Consider the following 25,983-nt stretch of genomic DNA (forward strand, 5'->3'; position numbering starts at 1 on the left):
CGTTGTGGAGCACAGGCTCCGGACTCGCAAGCTCAGCGGCCATGGCTCACGGGCTCAGCCGCTCCGTGGCATGTGGGATCTTCCCGGACCGGGGCACGAACCCGTGTCCCCTGCATTGGCAGGCGGACTCTCAACCACTGCACCACCAGGGAAGCCCTGTTGGAAGATTTTTAATCACAGTTTCAATTTCATTATTTGTGATTGGTCTGTTCATATTTTCTGTTTCTTCTTGGTTCAGTCTCGGAAGGTTATACCTTTCTAAAAATTTGTCCATTTCTTCCATGTTGTCTATTTTATTGGCATAGAGTTGCTTGTAGTAGTCTCTTAGGATGATTGTATTTCTGCGGTGTCCATTGTAACTTCTCCGTTTTCATTTCTAATTTTATTGATTTGAGTCCACTCCCTCTTTTTCTTGTTGAGTCTGGCTAATGGTTTATCAAGTTTATCTTCTCAAAGAACCAGCTTTTAGTTTTATTGATCTTTGCTGTTCTTTTCTTTGTTTCTATTTCATTTATATCTGCTCTGATCTTTATGATTTCTTTCCTTCTAACTTTGGGTTTTGTTTGTTCTTCTTTCTCTAGTTCCTTTAGATATAACGTTAGATTGTTTATTTGAGATGTTTCTTGTTTTGTGAGGTAGGCTTGTATAGCCATAAACTTCCCTCTTAGAACTGCTTTTGCTGCATCCCATAGGTTTTGGATCATCGTGTTTTCATTGTCATTTGTCTCTAGGTATTTTTCGATTTCGTCTTTGATTTCTTCAGTGATCTCTTGGTTATTTAGTAACGTATTGTTTAGCCTCCATGTGTTTGTGTTTTTTACGTTTTTTTTTCCCTGTAATTCACTTCTAATCTCGTAGCGTTGTGGTCAGAAAAGATGCTTGATATGATTTCAGTTTTTTTGAATTGATTTGTGACCCAAGATATGATCTATCCCGGAGAATGTCCCATGCACACTTGAGAAGAAAGTGTAATCTGCTCTTTTTGGATGGAATGTCCTATAAATATCAATTAAATGTATCTAGTCTATTGTGTCATTTAAAGCTTGTGTTTCCTTATTAATTTTCTGTTTGGGTGATCTGTCCAGTGGTGTTAGTGAGGTGTTAAAAGTCCCCCACTATTATTGTGTTATTGTCGATTTCCTCTTTTAGAGTCGTTAGCAGTTGCCTTATATATTGAGGTGCTCCTGTGTTGGGTGCATATGTATTTATAATTGTTATATCTTCTTCCTGGATTGATCCCTTGATCATTACGTAGTGTCCTTCCTTGTCTTTTGTAACATTCTTTATTTTAAAGTCTATTTTATCTGATATGAGTATTGCTACTCCAGCTTTCTTTTTTTTTTTTTTTTTTTTTTGTGGTATGCGGGCCTCTCACTGCTGTGGCCTCTCCCGTTGCGGAGCACAGGCTCCAGACGGGCAGGTTCAGCGGCCACGGCTCACGGGCCTAGCCGCTCCACGGCATATGGGATCTTCCCAGACCGGGGCACGAACCCATGTCCCCTGCATCAGCAGGCGGACTCTCAACCACTGCGCCACCAGGGAAGCCCCAGCTTTCTTTTTATTTCCATTTGCATGGAATATCTTTTTCCATCCCCTCAGTTTCAGTCTGAATGTGTCCCTAGGTCTGAAATAGGTCTCTTGTAGACAGCATATATATGGGTCTTATTTTTGAATCCATTCAGCCAGCCTGTGTCTTTTGGTTGAAGCATTTAATCCGTTCACATTTAAGGTAATTATCGATATGTATGTTCCTATTACCATTTTCTTAATTGTTTTGGGTTTTTTTTTTTTTTAATGTATTTATTTATTTATTTATGGCTGTGTTGGGTCTTCGTTTCTGTGCATGGGCTTTCTCTAGTTGTGGCAAGCGGGGGCCACTCTTCATCGCGATGCGCAGGCCTCTCACTATCGCGGCCTCTGTTGTTGCAGAGCACAGGCTTCAGGCGCGCAGGCTCAGTAATTGTGGCTCACAGGCCCAGTTGCTCCGCGGCATGTGGGATCTTCTCAGACCAGGGCTCGAACCCGTGTCCCCTGCATTGGCAGGCAGATTCTGAACCACTGCGCCACCAGGGAAGCCCTGGGTTTGTTTTTGTAGGTCCTTTTCTTCTCTTGTGTTTCTCACTTAGAGAAGTTCCTTTAGCATTTGTTGTAGAGCTGGTTTGGTGGTGCTGAATTCTCTTAGCTTTTGCTTGTCTGTAAAGCTTTTGATTTCTCCATTGAATCTGAATGAGATCCTTGCCGGGTAGAGTAATCTTGGTTGTAGGTTCTTCCCTTTCATCACTTTAAGTATATCATGCCACTCCCTTCTGGCTTGTAGAGTTTCTGCTGAGAAATCAGCTGTTAACCTTATGGGAGTTCCCTTTATGTTATTTGTCGTTTTTCCCTTGCTGGTTTCAGTAATTTTTCTTTGCCTTTAATTTTTGCCAATTTCATTACTATGTGTCTCGACGTGTTTCTCCTTGGGTTTGTCCTGTATGGGTCTCTCTGCACTTCCTGGACTATTTCCTGGGTGGCTATTTCCTTTCCCATGTTAGGGAAGTTTTCGACTATAATCTCTTCAAATATTTTCTTGGGTCCTTTCTCTCTCTCTTCTCCTTCTGGGACCCCTATAATGCGAATGTTGTTGCGTTTAATGTTGTCCCAGAGGTCTCTTAGGCTGTCTTCATTTCTTTTCATTCTTTTTTCTTCATTCTGTTCCGCAGCAGTGAATTCCATCATTCTGTCTTCCAGGTCACTTATCCGTTCTTCTGCCTCAGTTATTCTGCTATTGATTCCTTCTAGTGTATTTTTCATTTCAGTTATTGTGTTGTTCATCTCTGCTTGTTTGTTCTTTAATTCTTCTAGATCTTTGTTAAACATTTCTTGCATCTTCTCGATCTTTGCCTTCATTCATTTTCTAAGGTCCTGGATCATCTTTACTATCATTATTCTGAATTCTTTTTCTGGAAGGTTGCCTATCTCCACTTCATTTAGTTGTTTTTCTGGGGTTTTATCTTGTTCCTTCATCTGGTACATAGCCCTCTGCCTTTTCATCTTGTCTACCTTTCTGTGAATGTGGTTTTTGTTCCACAGGCTGCAGGATTGTAGTTCTTCTTGCTTCTCCTGTCTGCCCTCTAGTGGATGAGGCTATCTAAGAGGCTTGTGCAAGTTTCCTGATGGGAGGGAGTGGTGGTGGGTAGAGCTGGCTGTTGCTTTGCTGGGCAGAGCTCAGTAAAACTTTAATCCACTTGTTTGCTGATGGGTGGGGCTGGGTTCCCTCCCTGTTGGTTGTTTGGCCTGAGGCGACCCAACACTGGAGCATACCCGGGCTCTTTGGTGGGGCTAAGGGCAGACTCTGGGAGGGCTCACGCCAAGAAGTACTTCCCAGAACTTCTGCTGCCAGTGTCCTTGTCCTCACGGTGACACACAGCCACCCCCCGCCTCTGCAGGAGCCCCTCCAACACTACCAGGTAGGTCTGGTTCAGTCTCCCCTGGGGTCACTGCTCCTTCCCTTGGGTCTCGATGCACACACTACTTTGTGTGTGCCCTCCAAGAGTGGAGTCTCTGTTTCCCCCAGTCCTGTCGAAGTCCTGCAATCAGATCCCACTAGGCTTCAAAGTCTGTTTCTCTAGGAATTCCTCCTCCCGTTGCCGGACCCCCAGGTTGGGAAGCCTGACGTGGGGCTCAGAACCTTCACTCCAGTGGGTGGACTTCTGTGGTCTAAGTGTTCTCCAGTCTGTGAGTCACCCACCCAGCAGTTATGGGATTTGATTTTACTGTGATTGTGCCCCTCCTACCGTCTCATTGTGGCTTCTCCTTTGTCTTTGGATGTGGGGTATCTTTTTTGGTGAGTTCCAGTGTCTTCCTGTCGATGATTGTTCAGCAGTTAGTTGTGATTGTGGTGTTCTTGTGAGAGGGAGTGAGAGCATGTCCTTCTACTCCACCATCTTGAACCAATCTCTATGTATTTTCTTTGGAATGCCTGTTATAATGAAGTGGAAACACTTTCATAAATATTATTTTGTCATCTTTTCCCTTCTATATTTGGAGATTTTAAACCTTAATTATTACTTTTTTTTTTTTTTTAATTTTTTGACCGTGCTGTGTGGCATGTGGGATCTTAGTTCCCTTGACCACGGATCGAACCCGTGTCCCCTGCAATGGAAGCACGGAGTCTCAACCACTGGACCCCCTGAGAAGTCCCGTAAACCTTAATTTTTATAGAGAAACTAAAAATCAACCTAAGTTCATGATTCTGAGATCTTCTTGAGTAGTTAATGCCAAGTTGTGATTCTTGATACCAAGAAACACAGGGGCTTATAATGTTAAAAATGTTTCATTTATCTAATGAAAATAATGTATTTTTCTTCTTTATTAGAAATTCATTGAATTTGAAGACTCTCAAGAACAGGAAAAAAAGGATTTACAGACCAGAGTGGAATCTTTAGAATCTCAAACAAGACAACTTGAACTCAAGGCCAAAAACTATGCTGACCAGAGTAAGTAAAATATGTTAAAGAGTGGAATGACTCATCCTGACATTTGAGTACAGTTCCAGATATGCTTGGAATTGTCACCCCACCCTCAAAAGTGAGACCTGGGAGCTTGGTTTATTCTTTTTTGTTCACATTTTCATGTGGTACCCATGTCTGCAGAAATGACTAAGTCAGACACCTATAGGACTCGCTTCTTCAATTTAGCTCTCAGCTTTTGTTTGTAGCTTACATTGTATAGTAGTTAACATTATGCTGTATCCATCGTGCAGGATTCTGGGGTGTGTACATGTGAATCATTTCTTCAAATTTTGATCAGTTACACAAAGTTCCATTGGTTTCTGTGTTGCTTTGAAATTTAAAAATGTAAGAGAAACTTTGAAGTATGTATAAAAAAATTACTGAATTCTTTTTCATTCCTTTCTATGGAAAACCGAGGACATTGAGGGGACTAGAACGACATTTTTCAGAACCATTTCATTTTTAATATAATTTCATATATTCTTGATTCAAATATAGTTATTGTTTCAAATTCCAAGGACTTCTTCCCCTTTTTGTCTAATGAAAGTGGACCTAATTAAGTCAAAATTCAAAAAAGAAACTTTATGGCATATTTTCATGTTTGATTCAGGCAGATCACTCTCCAGTTTTCCCTCCCAGGATTGTAAACTTCTAGATGGCCCGCAGTTACTCTTCCCACACCACCCATGAAGGTTACATAGTGACACCTGCTGTAAAAGGACTGGCATTCATGAAGGATAACCTTCACTACCAGGCTTAGAGTGTGTATGATAACTGGCTGCTCCCTTTAGGACTCTGGAAGAGTCCAATAGAGCTAAAACCTAGAATCACTGGGAATCTGGAGTTTAGGCATTCTAGAATTCAAGGAGAACTCAAATGGCTATTAAGCAGATGTCATGGAAGGGAGCCAATGGATATTTGGTAATGGAAGGCCACCAGAGTGAGACAAAATGAGCCATGTGTCATGTCTTTGTTCTTTTAGGTGTGTAGATACCTAGAGTGCTGTACCCTGCCTTTGTTAACAGTGAATCCTAACTTGATTGCGTTTTCATATCAGGGACTATAGTATTTTAGAACAAAACACTAAAGGTGCAGTTTTGACAGAACCAACCTCATTCTTGTACCAAGTACGTTTACCTCTTGACTTCTGAGGAGTATCAAGTTTTGGATAAGGAAATTTTCTTTTGACTTAGAAAGGAACTCCTTTTCTAGAATCTTTTGATGCACTAAATAATCTGCTTCTATGATAGGAAATATTAAAGGAAGAATTACCTTGTACTTGATACAGTAGCTTTTTAAATTAAGATTGTTTTCCAGTCCAGTGAGTCATACCTACCTTTTTTGGAATTGTCATGTTCTTTGGTGTCCATTCTCTCATTTCTCTTTCAGAAGTATTGATTACCATGTATCCTATTTTTAATTCAAGATAATTTTTTAAAAATAAGGTGTCATTTAAAAATAATTGATAATTCTCTGTGGAAGGGATGAGTAAATTAATCACCAAGTATTGGATATGGTCTTGAGCTATATTTGATATGAGAACTTTTTTTTTGTTATTAATACAATATTCTCTCAAGAATTTCTCCCCCTGGATGTCTGCTATCCCCGTTTTTCCCCCTGTTACTCCATTTTGAAATAAATCTTGTTGTCTAAGTAACAGTTAAAGAACTTAAAACTGTGATTAATCAGAATTGACCGTTGAGATGCACAAAGCTGATAGTCTCTTGGTCCATGAGCTAAGGCTATAATGCTTTGAAACTTACTCCCTTCTCCTTTGATACCTTGGAATCTTTTTCTCTTTTCCATCTAATTGTTTTCCTCGCTCTTCTATTTTTTTCTAAATGAATATAATATGAAATCTAAATATATCTAAAATTTTTCTTCTGAGTCTTTATTTTACCACATTTTAAACATCTGAAAAAAATTGGGAGGGGTGGGGTGGAAATAGGTTGACTTTTTTCATTTTACCACCTTAGTTTTCCCTTCCCCAGATCTCCAATATGAATCAAAGCCCCTTTATTTTTTAAAAAGGTGGCGGTAGGAGGTAATCTTTAAGTATCATCAGTGCCCTATCCTATTGGAAAAACGGGACTGGGAATATATTTTTTTAAAAGATGAAAACATATTGAAATGGATGTATGTCAGAGTATATTAATTCTTTTTTTGTATAATAGGATACAGAATATCTGGACTTTAATATTGTAATTTTGGTTTTTTAAGACTGTATAGTGATTTTTATTAGATTTATTGTAACCCAACATTTTTTTTAACTTTTTAAATGTTTTAAATGTGTTTTTTAGTGTTCTGAACATCTGTATTTAAATAAGCATTTAAGGCCAAAGAAATTACTGATGATGATACCTATAGAGAGGAAGGATGCGTGCAGTTTTTTGTGTTTAGTACTATTTTTTGAGTGCCGTATGATAACAATATCGTCCAATTTCCATGTTTGTTTTTATAAATGTGTTAGAGTCTTTAACTTTAAAAGACTGTCATTTCTGATTGATGTGTTTTAGGGCACATATCCCTTTTAAGAAGTAGCCACAATGAAAGTCCAAGTTCTGCTTTGGGACTACTTCTTATGTCAAAAGGGGAAATTTTGGTTGTAGTTACTTGCTATTTGAGAAGCAAGAAAAGTCAAGAAATAGGAACTGAATTAAAGAACACACTTGACAGCTTTTAATGGTATGGAATCTATCAGGTTGTTGTCGTATGATTTTTAAATTTTTGATGATATAAAAAATTTATTATAATTTTATGGTCATGTTTGATTTTGGAGATATCTGGTTGCTCTCTTTTCAAAATTTGAACTACATAAGAATTATTTTGGCTTTTCCAACATAAATAAAGCAATTTTTAAAAGGCCACATATTGTTCCTTATCTGGGTATAATAGTAATACTTCTTGGTAGTTAACATCTTGTACGCCTTAAGGAAGAATCTGAAATATATGTGGAGTGGAATAAGGAAGTTGTGGATTGAGGCCCTTAGTGCTTTTCAGCTATGTAAGGTGTAAGCAGTCAACCTGGCCATTCATAGTGTGGCAGCAATGAGTTTTTCATCAGAAAATACTTTTCATATTCATTATTTCTGTTATATACTGATTATTTCTATTCTTGTAAGCCAAATACTATCTTAAGTAAATACAGACATTTTAATATGTTAAAAATAAAAAAACTACTACTATCTGCCTAGCATTCAGCCTCTAGGCATGGTTTTGGCACAGAAGAATATGATGCGGTCATTACAGTCAAAGAAATCATAGTTTTGTGGGGAAAAAGGTTATGTGTATGACCGTCTTGTCTTTTCCATATGTACCATGCTTTTATATCACTGCAGAGTGTATATATAATTTTGCATCTTTCCTTTAACATTATCATAAGTGTTTTCCTTATTGTATAATCTTTATTTTTTAAATGTGTCAACACCCATCATCCAGAAGCTATGCCGTCTATTAATTCTTGTTTTCCCTGAGGAACTGTGTGTGCTTTCTCCTTTTCTCTAATGAGAATTATTTAATGGCTACTTTGTTTTTTTAACTTGGCTACTCAGAAACTCAGAACAAATTTTGAAGTACAACCATAACAACTGGTTTGGGCCTTACTTGGGTGGCATATTTAAATTGTTTTTTTCCTGTTCCACATTTTATACATATATAGTGAATTGTTAAGATATGTTCTTGTAAACTATCTCAAATCCTTTGTGGAATTAAGGAATGAATGAATTGGTAAAAATAAATATAGGCGAAGTTTTTTAAAAACTCAAAAAATTTCTGTTGGTTGGTTGGACATTTTTTCCAGTGTAGTGAATCATATTACAGTGAATATTTTTTCACACCTGTAGATTGCCCTCTTTCGGTAATTTTCTTAGGATATAGTTACAGAAGTAGGGCAAGGAATATGAACATTGTAGTGGTTCTTGGTATTTAGTAGTGTTTGGTCATTTTTTATATGAACAGAATTGGGGAAGGAAGAATTAGTAGCAAATTCCACATTATTTATCATAACTTATGAATTTGAATCATTATTTACAACATATTAACACCCAGAGCTGATGTAGAAAACCGTTTATTATCTATTTGATTTTCTCTTGGGAAAATTCTGTTGCCCTCAAGCTACTTGAGTTTATAAGAGATGACCTTTTCCTTGAATTGTGGAGAAGATGGCAAGATTTAGATGGCAGTGATTTTAAGCTACTTAAATAATCTCTGAATCTGCCCTTTCTTCCTTTGAATGAAAATCCATTTTTAAAAATTAAATGGGGACTTCCCTAGTGGCTCAGTGGTTAAGAATCCTCCTGCCAATGCAGGGGACACGGGTTCGAGCCTTGGTCCGGGAAGATGCCACATGCCACGGAGCAACTAAGCCCATGTGTCACAAATACTGAGCCTGTGCTCTGGAGCCCACGAGCCACAACTACGGAAGCCCGTGCGCCTAGAGCCCGTGCTCTGCAGCAAGAGAAGCCACCACAGTGAGAAGCCTGAGCACTGCAACGAAGAGTAGCCCCCGCTCGCTGCAACTAGAGAAAGCCTGCAAGCAGCAATGAAGACCCAATGCAGCCAAATAAATAAATAAATAAGTTAAATGGAAAAATATTTTTGACACCTGAAGACATTTGTGCTAGAGTTTTATACTCTGACCTTTCTACACTTCCCATCTCCCATATAACATTCATTTGCTTTTTAAACTTAGTATAGATTTTAGTCTAATAAAATACCTTCAAGCCTTTACCTTGAAACACGTTATTAGATGGAAAACTCTCCTTTTTGGTCATAAGAATTAGCACACCATTAGAAAATAATGGAAAATAATGGGAAGGTAGTATAATCATAAACATGTTTTTAATTTTAAAGGAATAAATGGCTTAAAACATACTTCAGATTTGGGAGTTATTTATAAGCAAGGGCTGTGTTAGTGATGTTATTGATAAATTGAGAATTTTCACAACACAGAAGAAAAATAATCTTTTTCAGTTAACAGGTGTAGCTTCACACCAAAGTTAATAGTTGAGAGGGCCTAAATATTTTCTGTCACTATTTTTTAAGTTATTTTAAAAAATACCTTCAGGCAAATAAAAAGCTTTATTAACTCCTTTACTGTACTTTGCAATTGGCAAAGAATGTTAATACTCTCAGAATTTCCATAATACTGTAATAGGTTACTTCTATCATTTTAATTTTATCGTGTCAAGAGGCAGTCCCTTTCTACATTATTTTGAGAATGATGAAAGTAGACAACTGATGATTTATATTTTTGTTGAAAGCATACTTCTTATTAAGGCAGCTTGAGGAGATTCAGATTTATATCTCCTTATTTTAAAAAGTTACAAAAATAAAATTTGTTATATAGAAAGTTTTTTAGTTCATTTAACTTGAATCTAATATCTTTGCGATATTAAGAATATCTATATATTTAATAAACTTTATGTAAGATTTTTTTTTTTTTTTTTGGCTGCGTTGCGTCTTTGTTGTTGCGTGCGGGCTTTCTCTAGTTGCTGTGAGTGGGGGCTACTCTTCCTTGCAGTGCGCGGGCTTCTCATTGCGGTGGCTTCTTTTGTTGCGGAGCATGGGCTCTAGGCACGTGAGCTTCAGTAGTTGTGGCACGTGGGCTCAGTAGTTGTGGCTTATGGGCTGTAGAGTGCAGGCTCAGTAGTTGTGGGGCAGAGCTTAGTTGCTCCGCACCATGTGGGATCTTTCCGGACCAGGGCTCGAACCCGTGTCCCCTGCATTGGCAGGCAGATTCTTAACCACTGTGCCACCAGGGAAGCCCAAGGATTTTTTTTTTAAAGAGCTTGTGTATGAGAGGGAAAGCAGATAATTGGGCACAAGATAATTTATGCAAACACTAACATTTTATTACTTCTGCTTCATTAGGTAATATCTATGTGGTCTTCAGACCTGTTTTATGTTTTATTATCTGTATTTGGACTGTTCATTTCTGAAGTCTACTGTTGTTTACTAAGAAACTTAAGGTTGTAGTTCATAATTAATATCTAGAACTAAAGGTTTCATGGAAAATTAATTTTATGAGTAAGAGTTAGAGGATTGATGGTGATTTAGCTTAGAGAACAGAATAAACATGAGTGATTTGGTTATTCTTCAAACAAAGGAATGAGTAAGGAAGATACCAAGTTGTTTTTTTGTAAATTTGGAAGATTAAATCAGAGAAAATGAATTTGTTGTTTTTGGTTGATCATGAGGAAGTATTTCTTGACCGTGAAGGTGATACATGGGAATATGTGCTGAGGGAAAACATAGACTCTCCCTACATAGACTTTAGGTGGCATATAATGTCTGTCTGAAAAATCTTTTTAAGTTTAGGGACATGGTGAAGGACTTAGTTGGCAGAGCAGAGGTTTTTATTGCTGTTTTGATGTGGTTGTGTCTGTGATTTATTTGCTCTTAAGTGAGCACTTGATGCTTGCTTACCTGTTGAGACGTTTGATGCTAACTTGTTTAAGGAAAGCTTCTGGAAGACCAATGTCAATCTTCTGAGGCCAAGTAACAGTTGGATTATCTGCCTTCCTCGATTAGTAAGAACTGATGATTCCTTTTGAGAAGGCAAATAACGAGTTGGATATGGCATTCTAGAAGGTCTGTTTCTCTTTCTTCCCCCCATAGGCCTATCAGCAGTCTGATGGGGCAGAAGACAACAGAGATGGAAGGTGTTCCAAACTTGGCAAAGGCCATCAATCTAAGGAGGTAAGCTCTGATTTTGAGCAGGTAGAGCAGGTGGCTCTTCCTGCCTTAATCATATCCTCTTGCTCTTTGGAAAGATGAATGGAAAGAAAGAGCATCTAAAATGAGGCTGAAGTATCTTCATTAGCTTTTATAAGGGGAACATTTTGAATTAGTCTTTTGATTCTTCTTTTATCTTTCCCCCACCCCCTTATTGTTTTCAATGCCTTGATTTGTTTGATTTTTTTTTCTCCCTAGAATATTAGCAGCTTAAAAAAATTGGCAGATTATCTGTTGTTTGGGAATAGGAAGGATGAGCAGAATCTTGTTTATTTCAAGTTAATCTCAGGTTGTAGCTAGTTTGAGTAAAATCATATGATTTGAGGATTTTTCCTGAGATCATTTTGAGGTTTGGGTTCACATGGGAACTATTAAACAAGAAACGATCTTTTCTTGTTTAAACATTTCAGATATAATACAACAGTATAGGTATAGGTTAACTTTATGATACTTGAGGTTTTGGGGGATGTCTACCATCTTTGCCCTGGTGGGCCTTCCTTTCCCAACTTTCCCTTCCCTTCTACTTCTCTTTCTTTTCCCCTTACTGATTACTGGGTGGCATACAGGACTTTGAAGATAAGGCTCTTCCCAGCATTTAAAGGTACTTTTCAGTTAAACACTATACCATCTCATGTGACTTAGGCCTTGAGAAAACTTGAGTCCCTTGACTGTGTTGTTGTACTGATGTAAGTATTTTAAGAACAGAGTGAGAGGTTCTGAATTTGTTTTATATGATCTTGGTGGTTAACTCATATACCTAAAAATATAATACTAATATTCAGAATCACAGTACAGATAAAGAAAACATGAAATGTGGGAAGACATAGATAATTTCTGTCAAGATACTTGCTGGAGATGTTAGGTTGGAGAAAATAATGGCCAAAACAACATTCAGAAAATCATCCAGAATAACAAAGATATAAACTATTCTTAAGCACCATGAAGTGACACGCCTTTGATAATTTAGAATGCCTTTTAGAAGGTTTTTACTGTGTGTTTACAAGCTAATGTATGAGTTAAGGTAACTCTAGTTGCTGTAGCAAACAAGCTGCAAAAGACATATATAATGATTCAGATGTTATGTTATTTCTTGTTCATGTGAAACTTCTTACTTTCTTTATATTGATTGATTGATTGATTGGCTGCACTGCGCGGGGCTTGTAGGATCTTACTTCCCAAACCAGGGATTGAACCCAGGCCACAACACTGAAAATGCTGAGTCTTAACCACTGGACCGCCAGGGAATTTCCTCCCTATGTGAAATTTAAATTGGATGTTTCTGATACATGGGTGGCTCCTTTGGAGACACAGGCCCTTTCCAACTTTGCTCTGAGTTTGTCATACCTACATTGAGTTGGAGGAAGGGGAAAGAGAATGGAGGATTGTGTGTGGAAGGTTTTTATTGGGCCAGGCCTAGGAGTAGCACACATAGCTTTCACTTCTACTTCATTGGCTATATAACTCAGTTAGAAGCTCACTTACAGAGGCTGGGATATATAGTCTAGCTATGTGTCCCAAGAAAAAGAGAAACTGCTTTGGTTAGTATCGGCTAGTCTTTGCCTTAGCCTAACAGCCTTAGTAGGTGGTACATGATTTTGCTCAAGTGTTGAGGCAAGGGAGGGAATGTAACTAAAGCTTAGCAATCATGTGCCTATTCTTTCTACTGTGAATAACCTGAGGAAGAGAAGGTGAGGAAACTTTAATGAAAATATAGCATTTATGATTTGTACTCTCATCTGATTTTTTAATAACTTCAGGGTTACTCTGGTTTAATTTTTATTATTGCTTTAAAACTCTTCACTGAATATTCATTCATTTATTCAACAAACATTTACTAAGTGTTGAGATTTTCTTTTTTGTTCCCTTAACTTCCTGACTTTTACTTTAAAAAAATAGGTTACTGTTAAATTGAGATGCAATTTTCCGATGCTTATGTTAAGGAATAGACTTTGAATGACACTTCCTGCCCCTTTAAAAAAATGTAATTTCCATACCATAAAATCCACCATTTTAGAGTATACAATTCAGTGGTTTCTAGTATATTCATAAAGTTGTACGACTATCATCACCATCAAATTCTAGAACACCATCATTCCAAAAAGAAACACCATACCTGTTAGCACTCATGGTTCCTGGTTTTCCCTCAGCCCTTAGTACCCACTAATCTGCTTTCTGTCTCTATGGATTTGCCTATTCTGGAATTTGAAATCATATAATATATGGTCTTTTGTGACTGGCTTCTTTCGCTTAGCATAAGGTTCATCTACGTTTTAGCGTGTATCGTTACTTAATTCCTTTTTAAGACTTTTTAAGAATAATACTCCATTATATGGATATATACTACATTTTATGGCCACCCCCGACCCCTTTAATTGCCTGTTTATCCTGCTGGTCTCAGAACTAGAATCAACCAAAACTCTTCCTTGGCTGTCTGAAAGCCTACCTAGTTTTGTAGAGTTGAATACAGTGAACAACCACTTTGGGAAGATATCCCTTGGGTTTCTCATTGGCATCCTGATGTGTCTAGTTACTAGTTCATAAGTGGAGAAGTAGATAACTTAATATTTGAACTATCTTTGAATCATATTCTTTTGAATATGGTTGTCTACTAGTTAACTGGTAATATATTAGTGGTCTTGTTTTGATTTGTATAATACATCTGGATGTAACTATACAAAAGAAAAAACCTACTTAATTTGTGTGTGTGTGTGTGTGTCTGTGTTGGGTCTTTGTTGCTGCACACAGGCTTTCTCTAGTTGCAGTGAGTGGGGGCTACTCTTTGTTGCGGTGCGTGGGCTTCTCATTGCGGTGGTTTCTCTTGTTGCAGAGCATGGGCTCTAGGCACACGGGCTTCAGTAGTTGCAGCACATGGGCTCTAGGGTGTGCGGGCTTCAGTATTTGTGGTGTGTAGGCTCAGTAGTTGTGGCTTGTGGGCTCTAGAGTGCAGGCTTAGTAGTTGTGGTGCACTGGCTTAGTTGCTCCGTGGCATGTGAGATCTTCCCAGACCAGGGATTGAACCCATGTCCCCTGCATTGGCAGGTAGATTCTTAGCTCCTCTGCCACCAGGGAAGTCCCAAAACCTATTTAATTTTAATGGGATAGAGAAATAAATTATTTTAGGGCCTCGAGTAAGTAGACTAAGTAGTTGTACTGGAGTGAAGAGGAAGATGGAAGTATATAATACTTATGCTAGAGAAGCTTATTACCATTTCATTAATTTTGAAGTATAATTGACTTAAAATATATTAGTTTCAGGTGTGCAGCATAATGATTTGATATTTTTATGTATCACAAAATGATCACCACTATAAGTCGTTACTGTCTGTCACCGTACAAACTTATTAAAATATTATTGACTATATTCTCTTTGTTATAATTACATCCCCATGACTTATTTATTTTATAACTGGAAGTTTGTACCTCTTAATCCCCTTCACTTATTTCACTCCTCCGCTACCACCCTTCCCTCTGGCAAGCAGTAGTTTATTCTCTGTATCTAAGAGTCTATTTCTGTTTTGTTATATTTCTTTTGTTTTTTAGATCCTACATATAAGTGAGATCATACGGTACTTGTCTTTCTCTGTCTATTTCACTTAGGGTAATATCCTCTTAGGTTCATTCATGTTGTCATAAATGGCAAGATTTCATTCTTTCTATGGCTGAGCAATATTCCACTTCATTCATTCATATATATATATATATATATATATATATATATATATATATATATATGCCACATCTTTATCCATTCATCTGCTAATGGGCACTTAGGTTGCTTCCATATCTTAGCTACTGTAAATAATGCTGCCATGGGCATTAGGGTGCATATACCTTTTGGAATTAGTGTTTTCATTATCTTGAGATAAGTATTAATAACTGAATTACTGGATTGTATGGTAGTTCTGTTTTTTATTTTTTGGGGAACCTCCATACTGTTTTCCATAGTGGCTATACCAATTTACATTCCCATCAGCAGTATACAAGGGTTCTCTTTTCTCCACATCCTTTCCAACACTTATTTCTTTTCTTTTTGATAATAGTCAATTCTCACAGGTATGAAATGATGTCTCCTTGTGTTTTTTGGGTTTTTTTTTTGCGGTACGCGGGCCTCTCACTGTTGTGGCCTCATAGCGTTGTGGTTGGAAAAGATACCTGATACGATTTCAGTTTTCTCAAATTTACCAGGGCTTGATTTGTGGCCCAAGATATGATCTATCCTGGATTATGTTCCATGAGCACTTGAGAAGAAAGTGTATTCTGTTGTTTTTGAATGGAATGTCCTATAAATATCAATTAAGTCCATCTTGTTTAATGTATCATTTAAAGCTTGTGTTTCCTTATTGATTTTCATTTTGGATGATCTGTCCATTGGTGAAAGTGGGGTGTTAAAGTCTCCTACTATGATTGTGTTACTGTCGATTTCCCCTTTTATGGCTGTTAACATTTGCCTTATGTATTGAGATGTTCCTATCTTGGGTGCATAAATATTTACAATTGTTATATCTTCTTCTTGGATTGATCCCTCGATCATTACGTAGTGTCATCTTTGTCTCTTGTAATAGTCTTTATTTTAAAGTCTATTTTGTCTGATATGAGAATTGTTACTCCAGCTTTCTTTTGGTTTCCATTTGCATGGAATATCTTTTTCCATCCCTTCACTTTCAGTCTGTATGTGTCCCTAGGTCTGAAGTGGGTCTCTTGTAGACAGCATATATACGGTCTTGTTTTTGTATCCATTCAGCCAGTCTATGTCTTTTGGTTGGAGCATTTAATCCATTTACGTTTAAGGTAGTTATCTGTATGTATGTTCCTTTTACCATTTTCTTAATTGTTTTGGGTTTGTTAATGTAGGTCTTTTCCTTCTCTTCTGTTTCCTGCCTAGAGAAGTTCCTTTAGCATTTGGTGTAAAGCTGGTTTGGTGGTGCTGAATTGTGTTAACTTTTGCTTGTCTGTAAAGGTTTTAATTTCTCCATCGAATCTGAATGAGATCCTTGCTGGGTAGAGTAATCTTGGTTGTCAGTTTTTCCCTTTCTTCACTTCAAATATGTGCTGCCACTCCCTTCTGGCTTGCAGAGTTTCTGTTGAAAGATCAGCTGTTAACCTTATGGGGATTCCCTTGTATGTTATTTGTTGCTTTTCCCATGCTGCTTTTACTATTTTTTCTTTGTATTTAATTTTTGATAGTTTGATTAATATGTATCTTGGTGTGTTTCTCCTTGGATTTATCCTGTATGGGACTCTGTGTGCTTTCTGGAGTTGATTGACTATTTCCTTTCCCATGTTAGGGAAGTTTTCAACTATAATCTCTTCAAATATTTTCTCAGTCCCTTTTTTTTTTCTCTTCTTCTTCTGGGACCCCTATAATTCGAGTGTTGGTGCATTTAATGTTGTCCCAGAGGTCTCTGAGACTGTCCTCTATTCTTTTCATTCTTTTTTCTTTATGCTGCTCTGTGGTAGTTATTTCCACTATTTTATCTTACAGGTTACTTATCCATTCTTCTGCCTCAGTTATTCTGCTATTGATTCCTTCTAGAGAATTTTTAATTTCATTTATTGTGTTGTTCATCATTGTTTGTTTGCTCTTTAGTTCTTCTAGGTCCTTGTTAAACTTTTCTTGTATTTTCTCCATTCTATTTCCAAGATTTTGGATCATCTTTACTATCATTACTCTGAATTCTTTTTCAGGCAGACTGCCTGTTTCCTCTTCATTTGTTTGGTCTGGTGGGGTTTTTTTACCTTGATGCTTCATCTGCTGTGTATTTCTCTGTCTTCCCATTTTGCTTAACTTACTTTGTTTGGGGTCTCATTTTTGCAGGCTGCAGGTTCGTAGTTCCCATTGCTTTCTTTGGTGTTTGCCCCCCGTGCGAAATGTTGGTTCAGTGAGTTGTGTAGGCTTCCTGGTTGAGGGTACTGGTGCCTGTTTTCTGCTGGATGAGGCTGGACCTTGTCTTTCTGGTGAGCAGGACCGTGTCCAGTGGTGTGTTTTGGGGTGTCTGTGAACTTATTATGATTTTAGGCAGCCTCTCTGCTAATGGGTGGTGGTGTGTTCCTGTCTTGCTTAGTTGTTTGGCATAGGGTGTCCAGCACTGTACCTTGCTGGTTGTTGAGTGGAGGTTGGTCTTAACGTCGAGATGGAGATCTGTGGGAGAGCTTTCGCCATTTGATATTACGTGGAGCTGGGAGGTCTCTGGTGGACCAATGTCCTGATCTCGGCTCTCCCACCTCAGAGGCACAGGCCTGACACCCTGCCGGAGCACCAAGACCCTGTCAGTCACATGGCTCAGAAGAAGAGGGATAAAAAAAGAAAGAAAAACCTTAAATGGAATAAAATAAAACATAATTCTTAAAAGTAAAAAATATTAAAAAGTAAGAAAAGAAAAATCAAACAAACAAAACGGACAGACAGAACCCTAGGACAAATGGTAAAAGCAAAGCTATACAGACAAAATCACACAAAGAAGCATACACATACACACAAAAAGAGAAAAAGTAAAAAAATATATATATATATATCCTTGCTCCCAAAGTCCACCGCCTCACTGTTGGGTTGATTCGTTGTCTGTTCAGGTGTTCCACAGATGCAGGTACATCAAGTTGATTGTGGAGATTTAATCCGCTGCTCCTGAGGCTTTTGGGAGAAATTTCCGTTTCTCTTATTTGTTCACACAGCTCTTGGGGTTCACCTTTGGATTTGGCCCCGCCTCTGTGTGTAGGTCGCCAGAGGGCATCTGTTCCCTGCCCAGACAGGACGGGGTTAAAGGAGCAGCTGATTAGGGGGCTCTGGCTCACTCAGGCTCTGGGGAGGGAGAGGTATGGAATGCGGGGCGAGCCTGTGGCGGCAGAGGACGGCATGACGTTGCACCAGCCTGAGGCACGGTGTGTGTTCTCCTGGGGAAGTTGTCTGTGGATCATGGGACCCTGGCATGGCGGACAACACAGGCTCCCAGGAGGGGAGGTGTGGATAGTGACCTGTGCTTATACACAGGCTTCTTGGTGGCTGCAGCAGCAGCCTTAGCATTTCATGCCCATCTCTGGTGTCCGAGCTCATAGCCGCGTCTTGCGCCCATCTCTGGAGCTTGTTTAGGTGGTGCTCTGAATCCCCTCTCCTCACGCACCCCAAACAGTGGTCTCTTGCTTCTTAGGCAGTTCCAGACTTTTTCCCGGACTCCCTCCCTGCTAGCTGTGGCGCACTAGCCCCTTTCAGGCTGTGTTCACGTAGCCAACCGCAGTCCTCTCCCTGGGATCTGACCTCCGAAGCCGGAGCCTCAGCTCCCAGCCGCCCTGGCGAGTGAGCAAACAAGTCTCTGAGGCTAGTGAATGCTGGTCAGCTCTGATCCCTTTTGCGGGAATCTCTCCGCTTTGCCCTCTGCACCCCTTTTGCTGCGCTCTCCTCCGTGGTTCCAAAGCTTCCCCCCGCCCACCCCCATCTCTGCCAATGAAGTGGCTTCCTAGTGTGTGGAAACTTTTCCTCCTTCACAGTTCCTTCCCAGAGGTGCAGGTCTTGTCCCTATTCTGTTTTTCCTTTTCTTCTTTTGCCCTACCCAGGGACGTGGGGACATCTGAGGTGTTCTGCCAGCGTTCAGTAGGTGTTTTGTAGGAGTTGTTCCACATGTAGATGTACTTGTGGGGAGGAAGGTGATCTCCACGTCTCACTCCTCCGCCATCTTGAAGGTCCCTATTACCACTCTAATCTTTATTATTTCCTTCTTTCTCTTCACATTGGTTTTTGTTTTTCTTTTTCCAGTTCCTTTAGGTGTAAGATTATATTGTTTATTTGAGATTTTTCTTGTTTCTTGAATTTCCCTCTTAGAACTATTTTTGCTGTCTCCCATAGATTTTGGAATGTTATGTTTCCATTTTCAGGTCTTGGAATATTATGTTTCCATTTTCATTACTTCCTCTTTGATTTCTTCATTGACCCATTGGTTGCTTAGTAGCATTTGTTTAGCTTCCACATGTTTGTATTTTTTGTGGTTTTTTTCTTGTAGTTGATTTCAAGTCTCATAGCACTGTGGTTGGAAAAGCGGCTTGATACGACTTCAGTGTTTTTAAGTTTACTGAGACTTGTTTTGTGGCATAACACGTGATCTATCCTGGAGAATGTTTCATGTGCAGTTGAAGAGAGTGCACAGTTTCTGCAGCTTTTGGGTGGAACATTCTTAAAAACATAGTTACAGGTGAGAGAAAATCAGAATACAATAGTGATGCATCAGACTAATAGGCTGATGTAAAGTACAGTGTTGTCAGTTCTACTTTTAGCCTGGATCTTTTGCTGCCTTAAAAAATAAAATTAGTTGTGTTGAATACTGTAATAGGTAACATGTATTCATACAGAAAGCTGAGAGAGAGCTTGATTTAAGTGTACTTGTGATTTATTTTGTATTAAGAACAGTGAAAATATGGAAATCATCTGTCAGCATAGAAGTTTGTAATATGCAGCAGTACTGACTGAAAATATTTGTAGATTAAGAAAATTAACTTTAGTGCTTAGATGAGATGATGAGCATTTCAGGCTTTTAGTTTTAAGACTGTAGCACTTATGAAAATAACAGGAATAAACTGTGGTGCATCCATACAGTGGAATATTTTTCAGTGCTAAAAGCAGTGATGTATCAAGCCCTGAAAACACATGGAAGAACCTCAAAAAGATATGGCAGAGTAAAAGAAGCCAATCTGAAAAAGGCAAAACTATAGAGACAGTAAAAAGATAAGTGTTACCATGGTTAAAATGGACAGTGGGCGGGAGTGAGGGAGGGAGGGAGGGATGAATATGTGGCAAACAGAGGATTTTTAAGGCAATGAAACTACTCTGTATGAAACTGTAATGGTGGATACATGTCATTATGTATGTGTCCAAATCTATAGAATATTCAACACAAAGAGTTAATCCTGATGTAAACTTTAGTGTTTGGGTGATTATGATGTGTCAGTGTAGGTTTACTGACTGTAATATATGTACCACACTGGTGTGGGATGTAGATAGTGGGGGAAGATATGGGTGTGTGGCGGCAGGGGTGTATGGAAACTGTACTTTCATTTTTTCTGTGAACCATCAACTGCTCTAAAAAATAAAATCTATTGAAAAAAATAACAGTCAGGGGCAAGTCACATGTAACCATATGTGGTTTGCATGTGTTAAATGCCCTTTCTTGTATGATACAGGCTTGCTAAGAAATAATACAGATATAGATAATTTATATGAGATTAGTAAATATATGAAATGGTTGATTAGAGAATGGGTTGATAGTTTATCAAGTTTATTTTTGAGGTGAAAGTAAGACTATGATGCCAAATGGAAATAAGTAGAACGTTAAGTCTAATGGATTAAAAAGCTGTGAATGGAGGATTAAGGAATTATCGATAGAAATAATACAAAATGCTTAAGGGGACAGAGTGATTAATAGAAATTTAAGAAATTTTTGTAGATTTCTACAAAAATTTATTAGTTTTGTAGCCAGTTTGAACAATGATCATGTTCATTTAGGTAAATGGTAGGAGATTTCCGGCAATTAGTGGTATTTTGGGGCTTTATGTCTTTCCCACATTCTTACGATTAAGTAGTACATTACAACAAAGCTACACAAACCAACGTCGGTTAGCAAGCTGCCATAAAGTCAGTCAGGACCTGTTTCTATGAGCTACAAGCTCAGCTGTCTGTCCCAAGTCAATTGATAAACATTGTGTATAAAAGCTTCTCTCAAAGGTTAACTTAATGATATTTATCAATAGTTCTTGTAGGGCTGCCATAACAAAATACCACAGACTGGGTGGCTTAAATTACAGAAATTAATTTTCTCACAGTTCTAAAGGCTGGAAAGTGCTGGCAGGTTTGGTTTCTTCTGAGACCACTCTCCCTGGGTTGCAGATGGCCGCCTTCTCTCTGTGTTCTCACAGGACCTTTTCTCTGTGCATGTGTGGGGAGAAAGAGCTCTGTTATCATTTCCTTTTCTTAAAAAAAGATACCAGTCCTATTGAGTTAGGACCCTATCTTTATGATCTCATTTAACCTTAATTACCTTTTTATTTTATTTTTATTTATTTATTTTTTTGGCTGTGCTGCGCAGCTTGTGGGATCTTAGTTCCCCGACCAGGAATTGCACCCAGGCTTCAGCAGTGAGCAAGTCCTAACCCTGGACCACCAGGGAATTCCCCTTAATTACCTTTTGAAAGCCCTGTTTACAAACATAGTTACATTGGTTAGGGGTTCAACATATGAATTTGGGTCGGAGACAATTCAGTCTGTAACAGTTGGGTGGGGAGACAAGAATTCTCCATGGGAACAAAAGTGGTGTGGCTTGACACATCTGATCCTGAAGGGTCTTGTAGGCCAGAGTAAGGACTCCCTCCCTCACTCCTTCCTTTCTTTCTTTCTGTCACGGGAAGCTGTTGAAGGGTTTTGAGCAGTCAGTCACTATCTGACTCCAGCCAGGTTACCATTTAAACACAGGGGAGCAGAGACTAGAGCAGAAACACTAGTCAGGAGATAATTGTAATAATCCAGGCAAGAGATGATGTCTTATATCAAGGTGGGAGTGATAGAAGTGGTAAAAAGTTGTCAGAGGGCTTCCCTGGTGGCACAGTGGTTGAGAGTACGCCTGCCGATGCAGGGGGCACGGGTTTGTGCCCCGGTCTGGTCTGGGAAGATCCCACATGCCGCGGAGCGGCTGGGCCTGTGAGCCATGGCCGCTGAGCCTGCGCGTCTGGAGCCTGTGCTCTGCAACGGGAGAGGCCACAACAGTGAGAGGCCCGCGTACCGCAAAAAAAAAAAAAAAAGTTGTCAGATTCTAGATTTATTTTGAAGGTAAACTGGACAGAATTTGCTGATGGATTGCAGTGTGGGAAAAGAGAAGAGCAAAAGGATGGTTGCAAGATTTTTGCCTGAGTAAGAAGATTATGGGAAAGAGCAGGTTTGGGAGAGAAAATCAGTTCGTTTTGACTTTGTAGACATCTTAGTGACATCATACTATGCATTGTTTTATATTTTTAAATTTCAGATATAGCAGTAACATTCAGCATCCTTCCATTAAGTTCTAGGCACCATCCCATGTCAGCATTTATGATAATACTGCATTCATTTTATTTTTTTTACTTTTTACTTTTATTTTATTTTGTGTGGTACACGGGCCTCTCACTGTTGTGGCCTCTCCCTTTGCGGAGCACAGGCTCTGGACGCGCAGGCTCAGCGGCCATGGCTCACGGGCCCAGCCTCTCCGCCGCATGTGGGACCTTCCCGGACCGGGGCCACGAACCCATGTCCCCTGCATTGGTAGGCGGACTCTCGACCACTGCGCCACCAGGGAAGCCCAATACTGCATTCATTTTAACGGTACCTTTAATTGTTGTATTTGAAAGACACAGGTGTGTGAGGTCCTGTTCTAGGCCCTTTTCAAATGAATAGTAACAATGGGTCAAAGGATATACACATTGCTTATTTTAATACATATCACCAATGTGACCTTCAAAAGAGTAATTCCAATTTATCCTCCAATGATGGCAATCATTTTTTCTTTCTTTCTTTTTTAAATTATTATTTTTTTGGCTGCATTGGGTCTTTGTTGCTGCACGCGGGCTTTCTCTAGTTGCAGCGAGTGGGAGCTACTCTTTGTTGCGGTGCACAGGCTTCCCGTTGCGGTGGCTTCTCTTGTGGAGCACGGGCTGTAGGTTCACGGGCTTCAGTACTTGTAGCACACGGGCTTAGCAGTTGTGGCTCGCGGGCTGTAGAGTGCAGGCTCAGTAGTTGTGGCACATGGGCTTAGGTGCTCCGTGACATGTGGGATCTTCCTGGACCAGGGCTTGAACCAGTGTCCCCTGCATTGGCAGGCGGATTCTTAACCACTGCGCCACCAGGGAAGCCCTATTTCTTTTTATAATTCTCCAATCTGGTAACATTTTTTCCTCATCTCCCTGTACATTTTTTTTTTTTTTTTTTTTTTAAATTCATTCATTTATTTATTTATATTTTTGGCTGTGTTGGGTCTTCGTTTCTGTGCGAGGGCTTTCTCTAGTTGCGGCGAGAGGGGGCCGCTCTTCATCGCCGTGCACGGGCCTCTCACTGTCGTGGCCTCTCGTTGCGGAGCACAGGCTCCAGATGCGCAGGCTCAGTAGTTGTGGCTCACGGGCCCAGTCGCTCCGTGGCATGTGGGATCTTCCCAGACCAGGGCTCGAACCCGTGTCCCCTGCATTGGCAGGCAGATTCTCAACCACTGCGCCACCAGGGAAGCCCTCCCTGTACATTTTTGTGATGAATCAATACAGCTTATTTGTTACGGTTCTGAATAGTCTGTTTAAATCCTGCGCTATATGTTGAATTTATAGGAGTTCTTGGAGAACATAAAGAATGATGAGTATTCAAGCCAAGGAAAGTGCTTGTGTGAATGGGTACACATTATGTTTGGACTGGGGTGGGGTTGGGCTGTATACACAGTAAATTCATCAGGTCATAACTCCTCCCCAAAGGTAACCACTATCCTGACTTCTAACACATTAGATTAGTTTTAGATTAGTTATGTATGTATATGAACTTTGTATTCTTTTGCTTCTGCTTCTTTTCCTCAATGTCCTGTTCGTGAGATTTGTCCATGATGTTTTGTACAGCAATAATTTCCTCATTCTCATTATTATATAGTATTCCAGTGCATGAATATTTATCCATTTTGCTGTTGGTGGATATTTGGGTTGATTCCAGGTTGGGGCACAAATAGTGCTGCTTTGAGTATTGTCTTAAATGCCTTTTGGTGGACACGTAGACATATTTCATAGTAATGAACTTGTTTTGTCACAGGGTTGGCAAATATTAACTTTATTAAATCTTGCCAGTTTTCAAATTGGGTGTACCAATTTATACTCCCACCAGCAGTGTATAAAAGTTCCTTACCAGAACTTGTTCCTTACCAACAATGTTTTTCATTTTAGCTATTCTGACAAGTATGTAGTAGTGTTGCATTTTGTTTTTTTACTTTTTTGTTTGTTTGTTTGCCATGCCACCTGGCTTATGGGATCTTAGTTCCCCAACCAGGGATCAAACCCGGGCCCTCGGCAGTGAGAGCACAGAGTTCTAACCATTAGACCACCTGGGAATTCCCACATTTGGGCCTTAATATGCATTTCATCATGATTAATAAAGTTGGGTACATATTTTACTTGGCAGTTTGATACCTTTGAGTTTTGTAGTATCTGTGATTAGGTTCTTTCCAGACAGAGGGGTTTTTATTTCAAGTAATAAAGGAGTACTCTCTATACTTTTTTTCCCCAAAGTGAAATTTTAAAGTTGACTCCAATATATAAAACAAATTAAAAGAGTATCTCTTGAGAGGCAGAATACCATGGTAATTAAAAGCTGATTCTGGATCTAGTCTCTTCCATTAGGAATTGTAGTTTTGCCATTTACTAGCTTTGTGAATTTGGGCAAGTTACTTAACCCCTATTTACTTCAGTTTCGTTATCTCTAAAATGAAATGTATTAAACTTTCGTCATAAGGTTAATGTCAGGCTCAAGTTAGTTAATATAAAGTACGTAGGACAGTGCATGTTACCTAACAAGTACTATATAATGTTAGCTGTTAGTAGTAGTGGTAGTGATGGTGATATAAATTTATCTTATGAATTTATACCAAGTTAGTTGACAAGAGTAAGGGGGCTCTACTGTTGAGCACAAATTTGAAATTGAGGGTTATGGATGATAGTTGGAATTTTATTTTAGTCTCAGCCTTTTTTTGTTTTGGTTGCACAATACCAGGAAAATTTTGATTCACACAGATGAGCAATTAAAGATACTTATAGTTCACTCAGTAGCTTTAGGATTATGCTTTTAGATTAATTTAATTGGTAAGTTGCTTGGATTTCCTGTTTTTAAATAAAAATCACAGAAGCTGCACTAAAATTTATTATGGTTTCAGTATGCTGCCTTATAGGTTTGCTTTTTATTGCTTTCAACCACAAGATAAGATGAGCAGCCCATGTCCTCAAGCCTTGCCTGGCACAATAAAGTGTGACTCTATGGATACTGTAGTGTGTTTACTCACTGTTGCAAATTTAATGAGCCAACACATAGGCTTGATTAGAAACAAATCAAAAGTCAAAGCTACAGGTTTCCTAATTAATGGTATATTTTCAATATATTCAAAGAAAGCTACACAAACCAAAAATGAGTTTACCAGGCAGCACAAGTTATGTGATATATGGTGTCTGGTGTGTTAATATTAGGCATATGAAAACATTCATGCATGTGCTGTTACAGTTCATAGTAGTTACTTCTACAGCCAGCTGGCACAGTCACTGGCTGTCACTTACAAACAGCCTTGCATGTTTATAGCTAGCTGACCCTTATACCAAGAGACCATTTACAACTGCTCTCATGCTTTCAGACAGACTTAAATGAGTATCTTGACAAGCTCCTTTAGCACCAGCTTTACTTCTCCCCAGCAGACTGTCTCCCACTGCTCCTTAGCCAGTATGGGCTCCTCCAGGCTGGCTGGTCTCCCCTCTTCCTTGCCACCTCCACGGTTTTGTGTTCCGTTCTCTGTGATAACAGTGCCTGCCTGCTCTACTGTCATCACTATCTATCTTGGGTACTGTAATTTCTTCGTGGTCCTGCTTGGATTCCATCTTCTCTCAGAATCACTCCTCTCTGATACCATTCTCTCCTGTGAAATCCTGTTCTGAAATTCTATATCTTGGGATCTTAAAAACTTTTTTTTAAAGTATCAAAGTTGTGCTCCATGAGCCACGTAGTGGCTCACACAAACTCCATCAGCAG

At 39.1% G+C, this 25,983-nt stretch overlaps 1 protein-coding gene across 9 annotated transcripts in view; it reads left to right on the top strand.

The window, feature by feature from the left end:
- SPAG9 (sperm associated antigen 9) overlaps positions 1-25,983 on the top strand; it is a 150,280-nt gene that overhangs the window by 42,683 nt on the left and 81,614 nt on the right. For 8 of the 9 annotated variants that reach the window (XM_019944358.3, XM_019944359.3, XM_019944361.3 and 5 more), the window contains exon 2: positions 4,358-4,478. In XM_019944358.3, coding sequence (XP_019799917.1) covers positions 4,358-4,478 — 121 coding nt within the window. Of the gene's footprint in view, positions 1-4,357; positions 4,479-11,173; positions 11,193-25,983 lie in introns of those variants that run through there. The other variant, XM_073797933.1, reaches the window with a different exon arrangement.

This window comes from Tursiops truncatus, chromosome 20 (assembly GCF_011762595.2).
Source record: "Tursiops truncatus isolate mTurTru1 chromosome 20, mTurTru1.mat.Y, whole genome shotgun sequence".
Lineage (NCBI taxonomy): Eukaryota > Metazoa > Chordata > Mammalia > Artiodactyla > Delphinidae > Tursiops > Tursiops truncatus.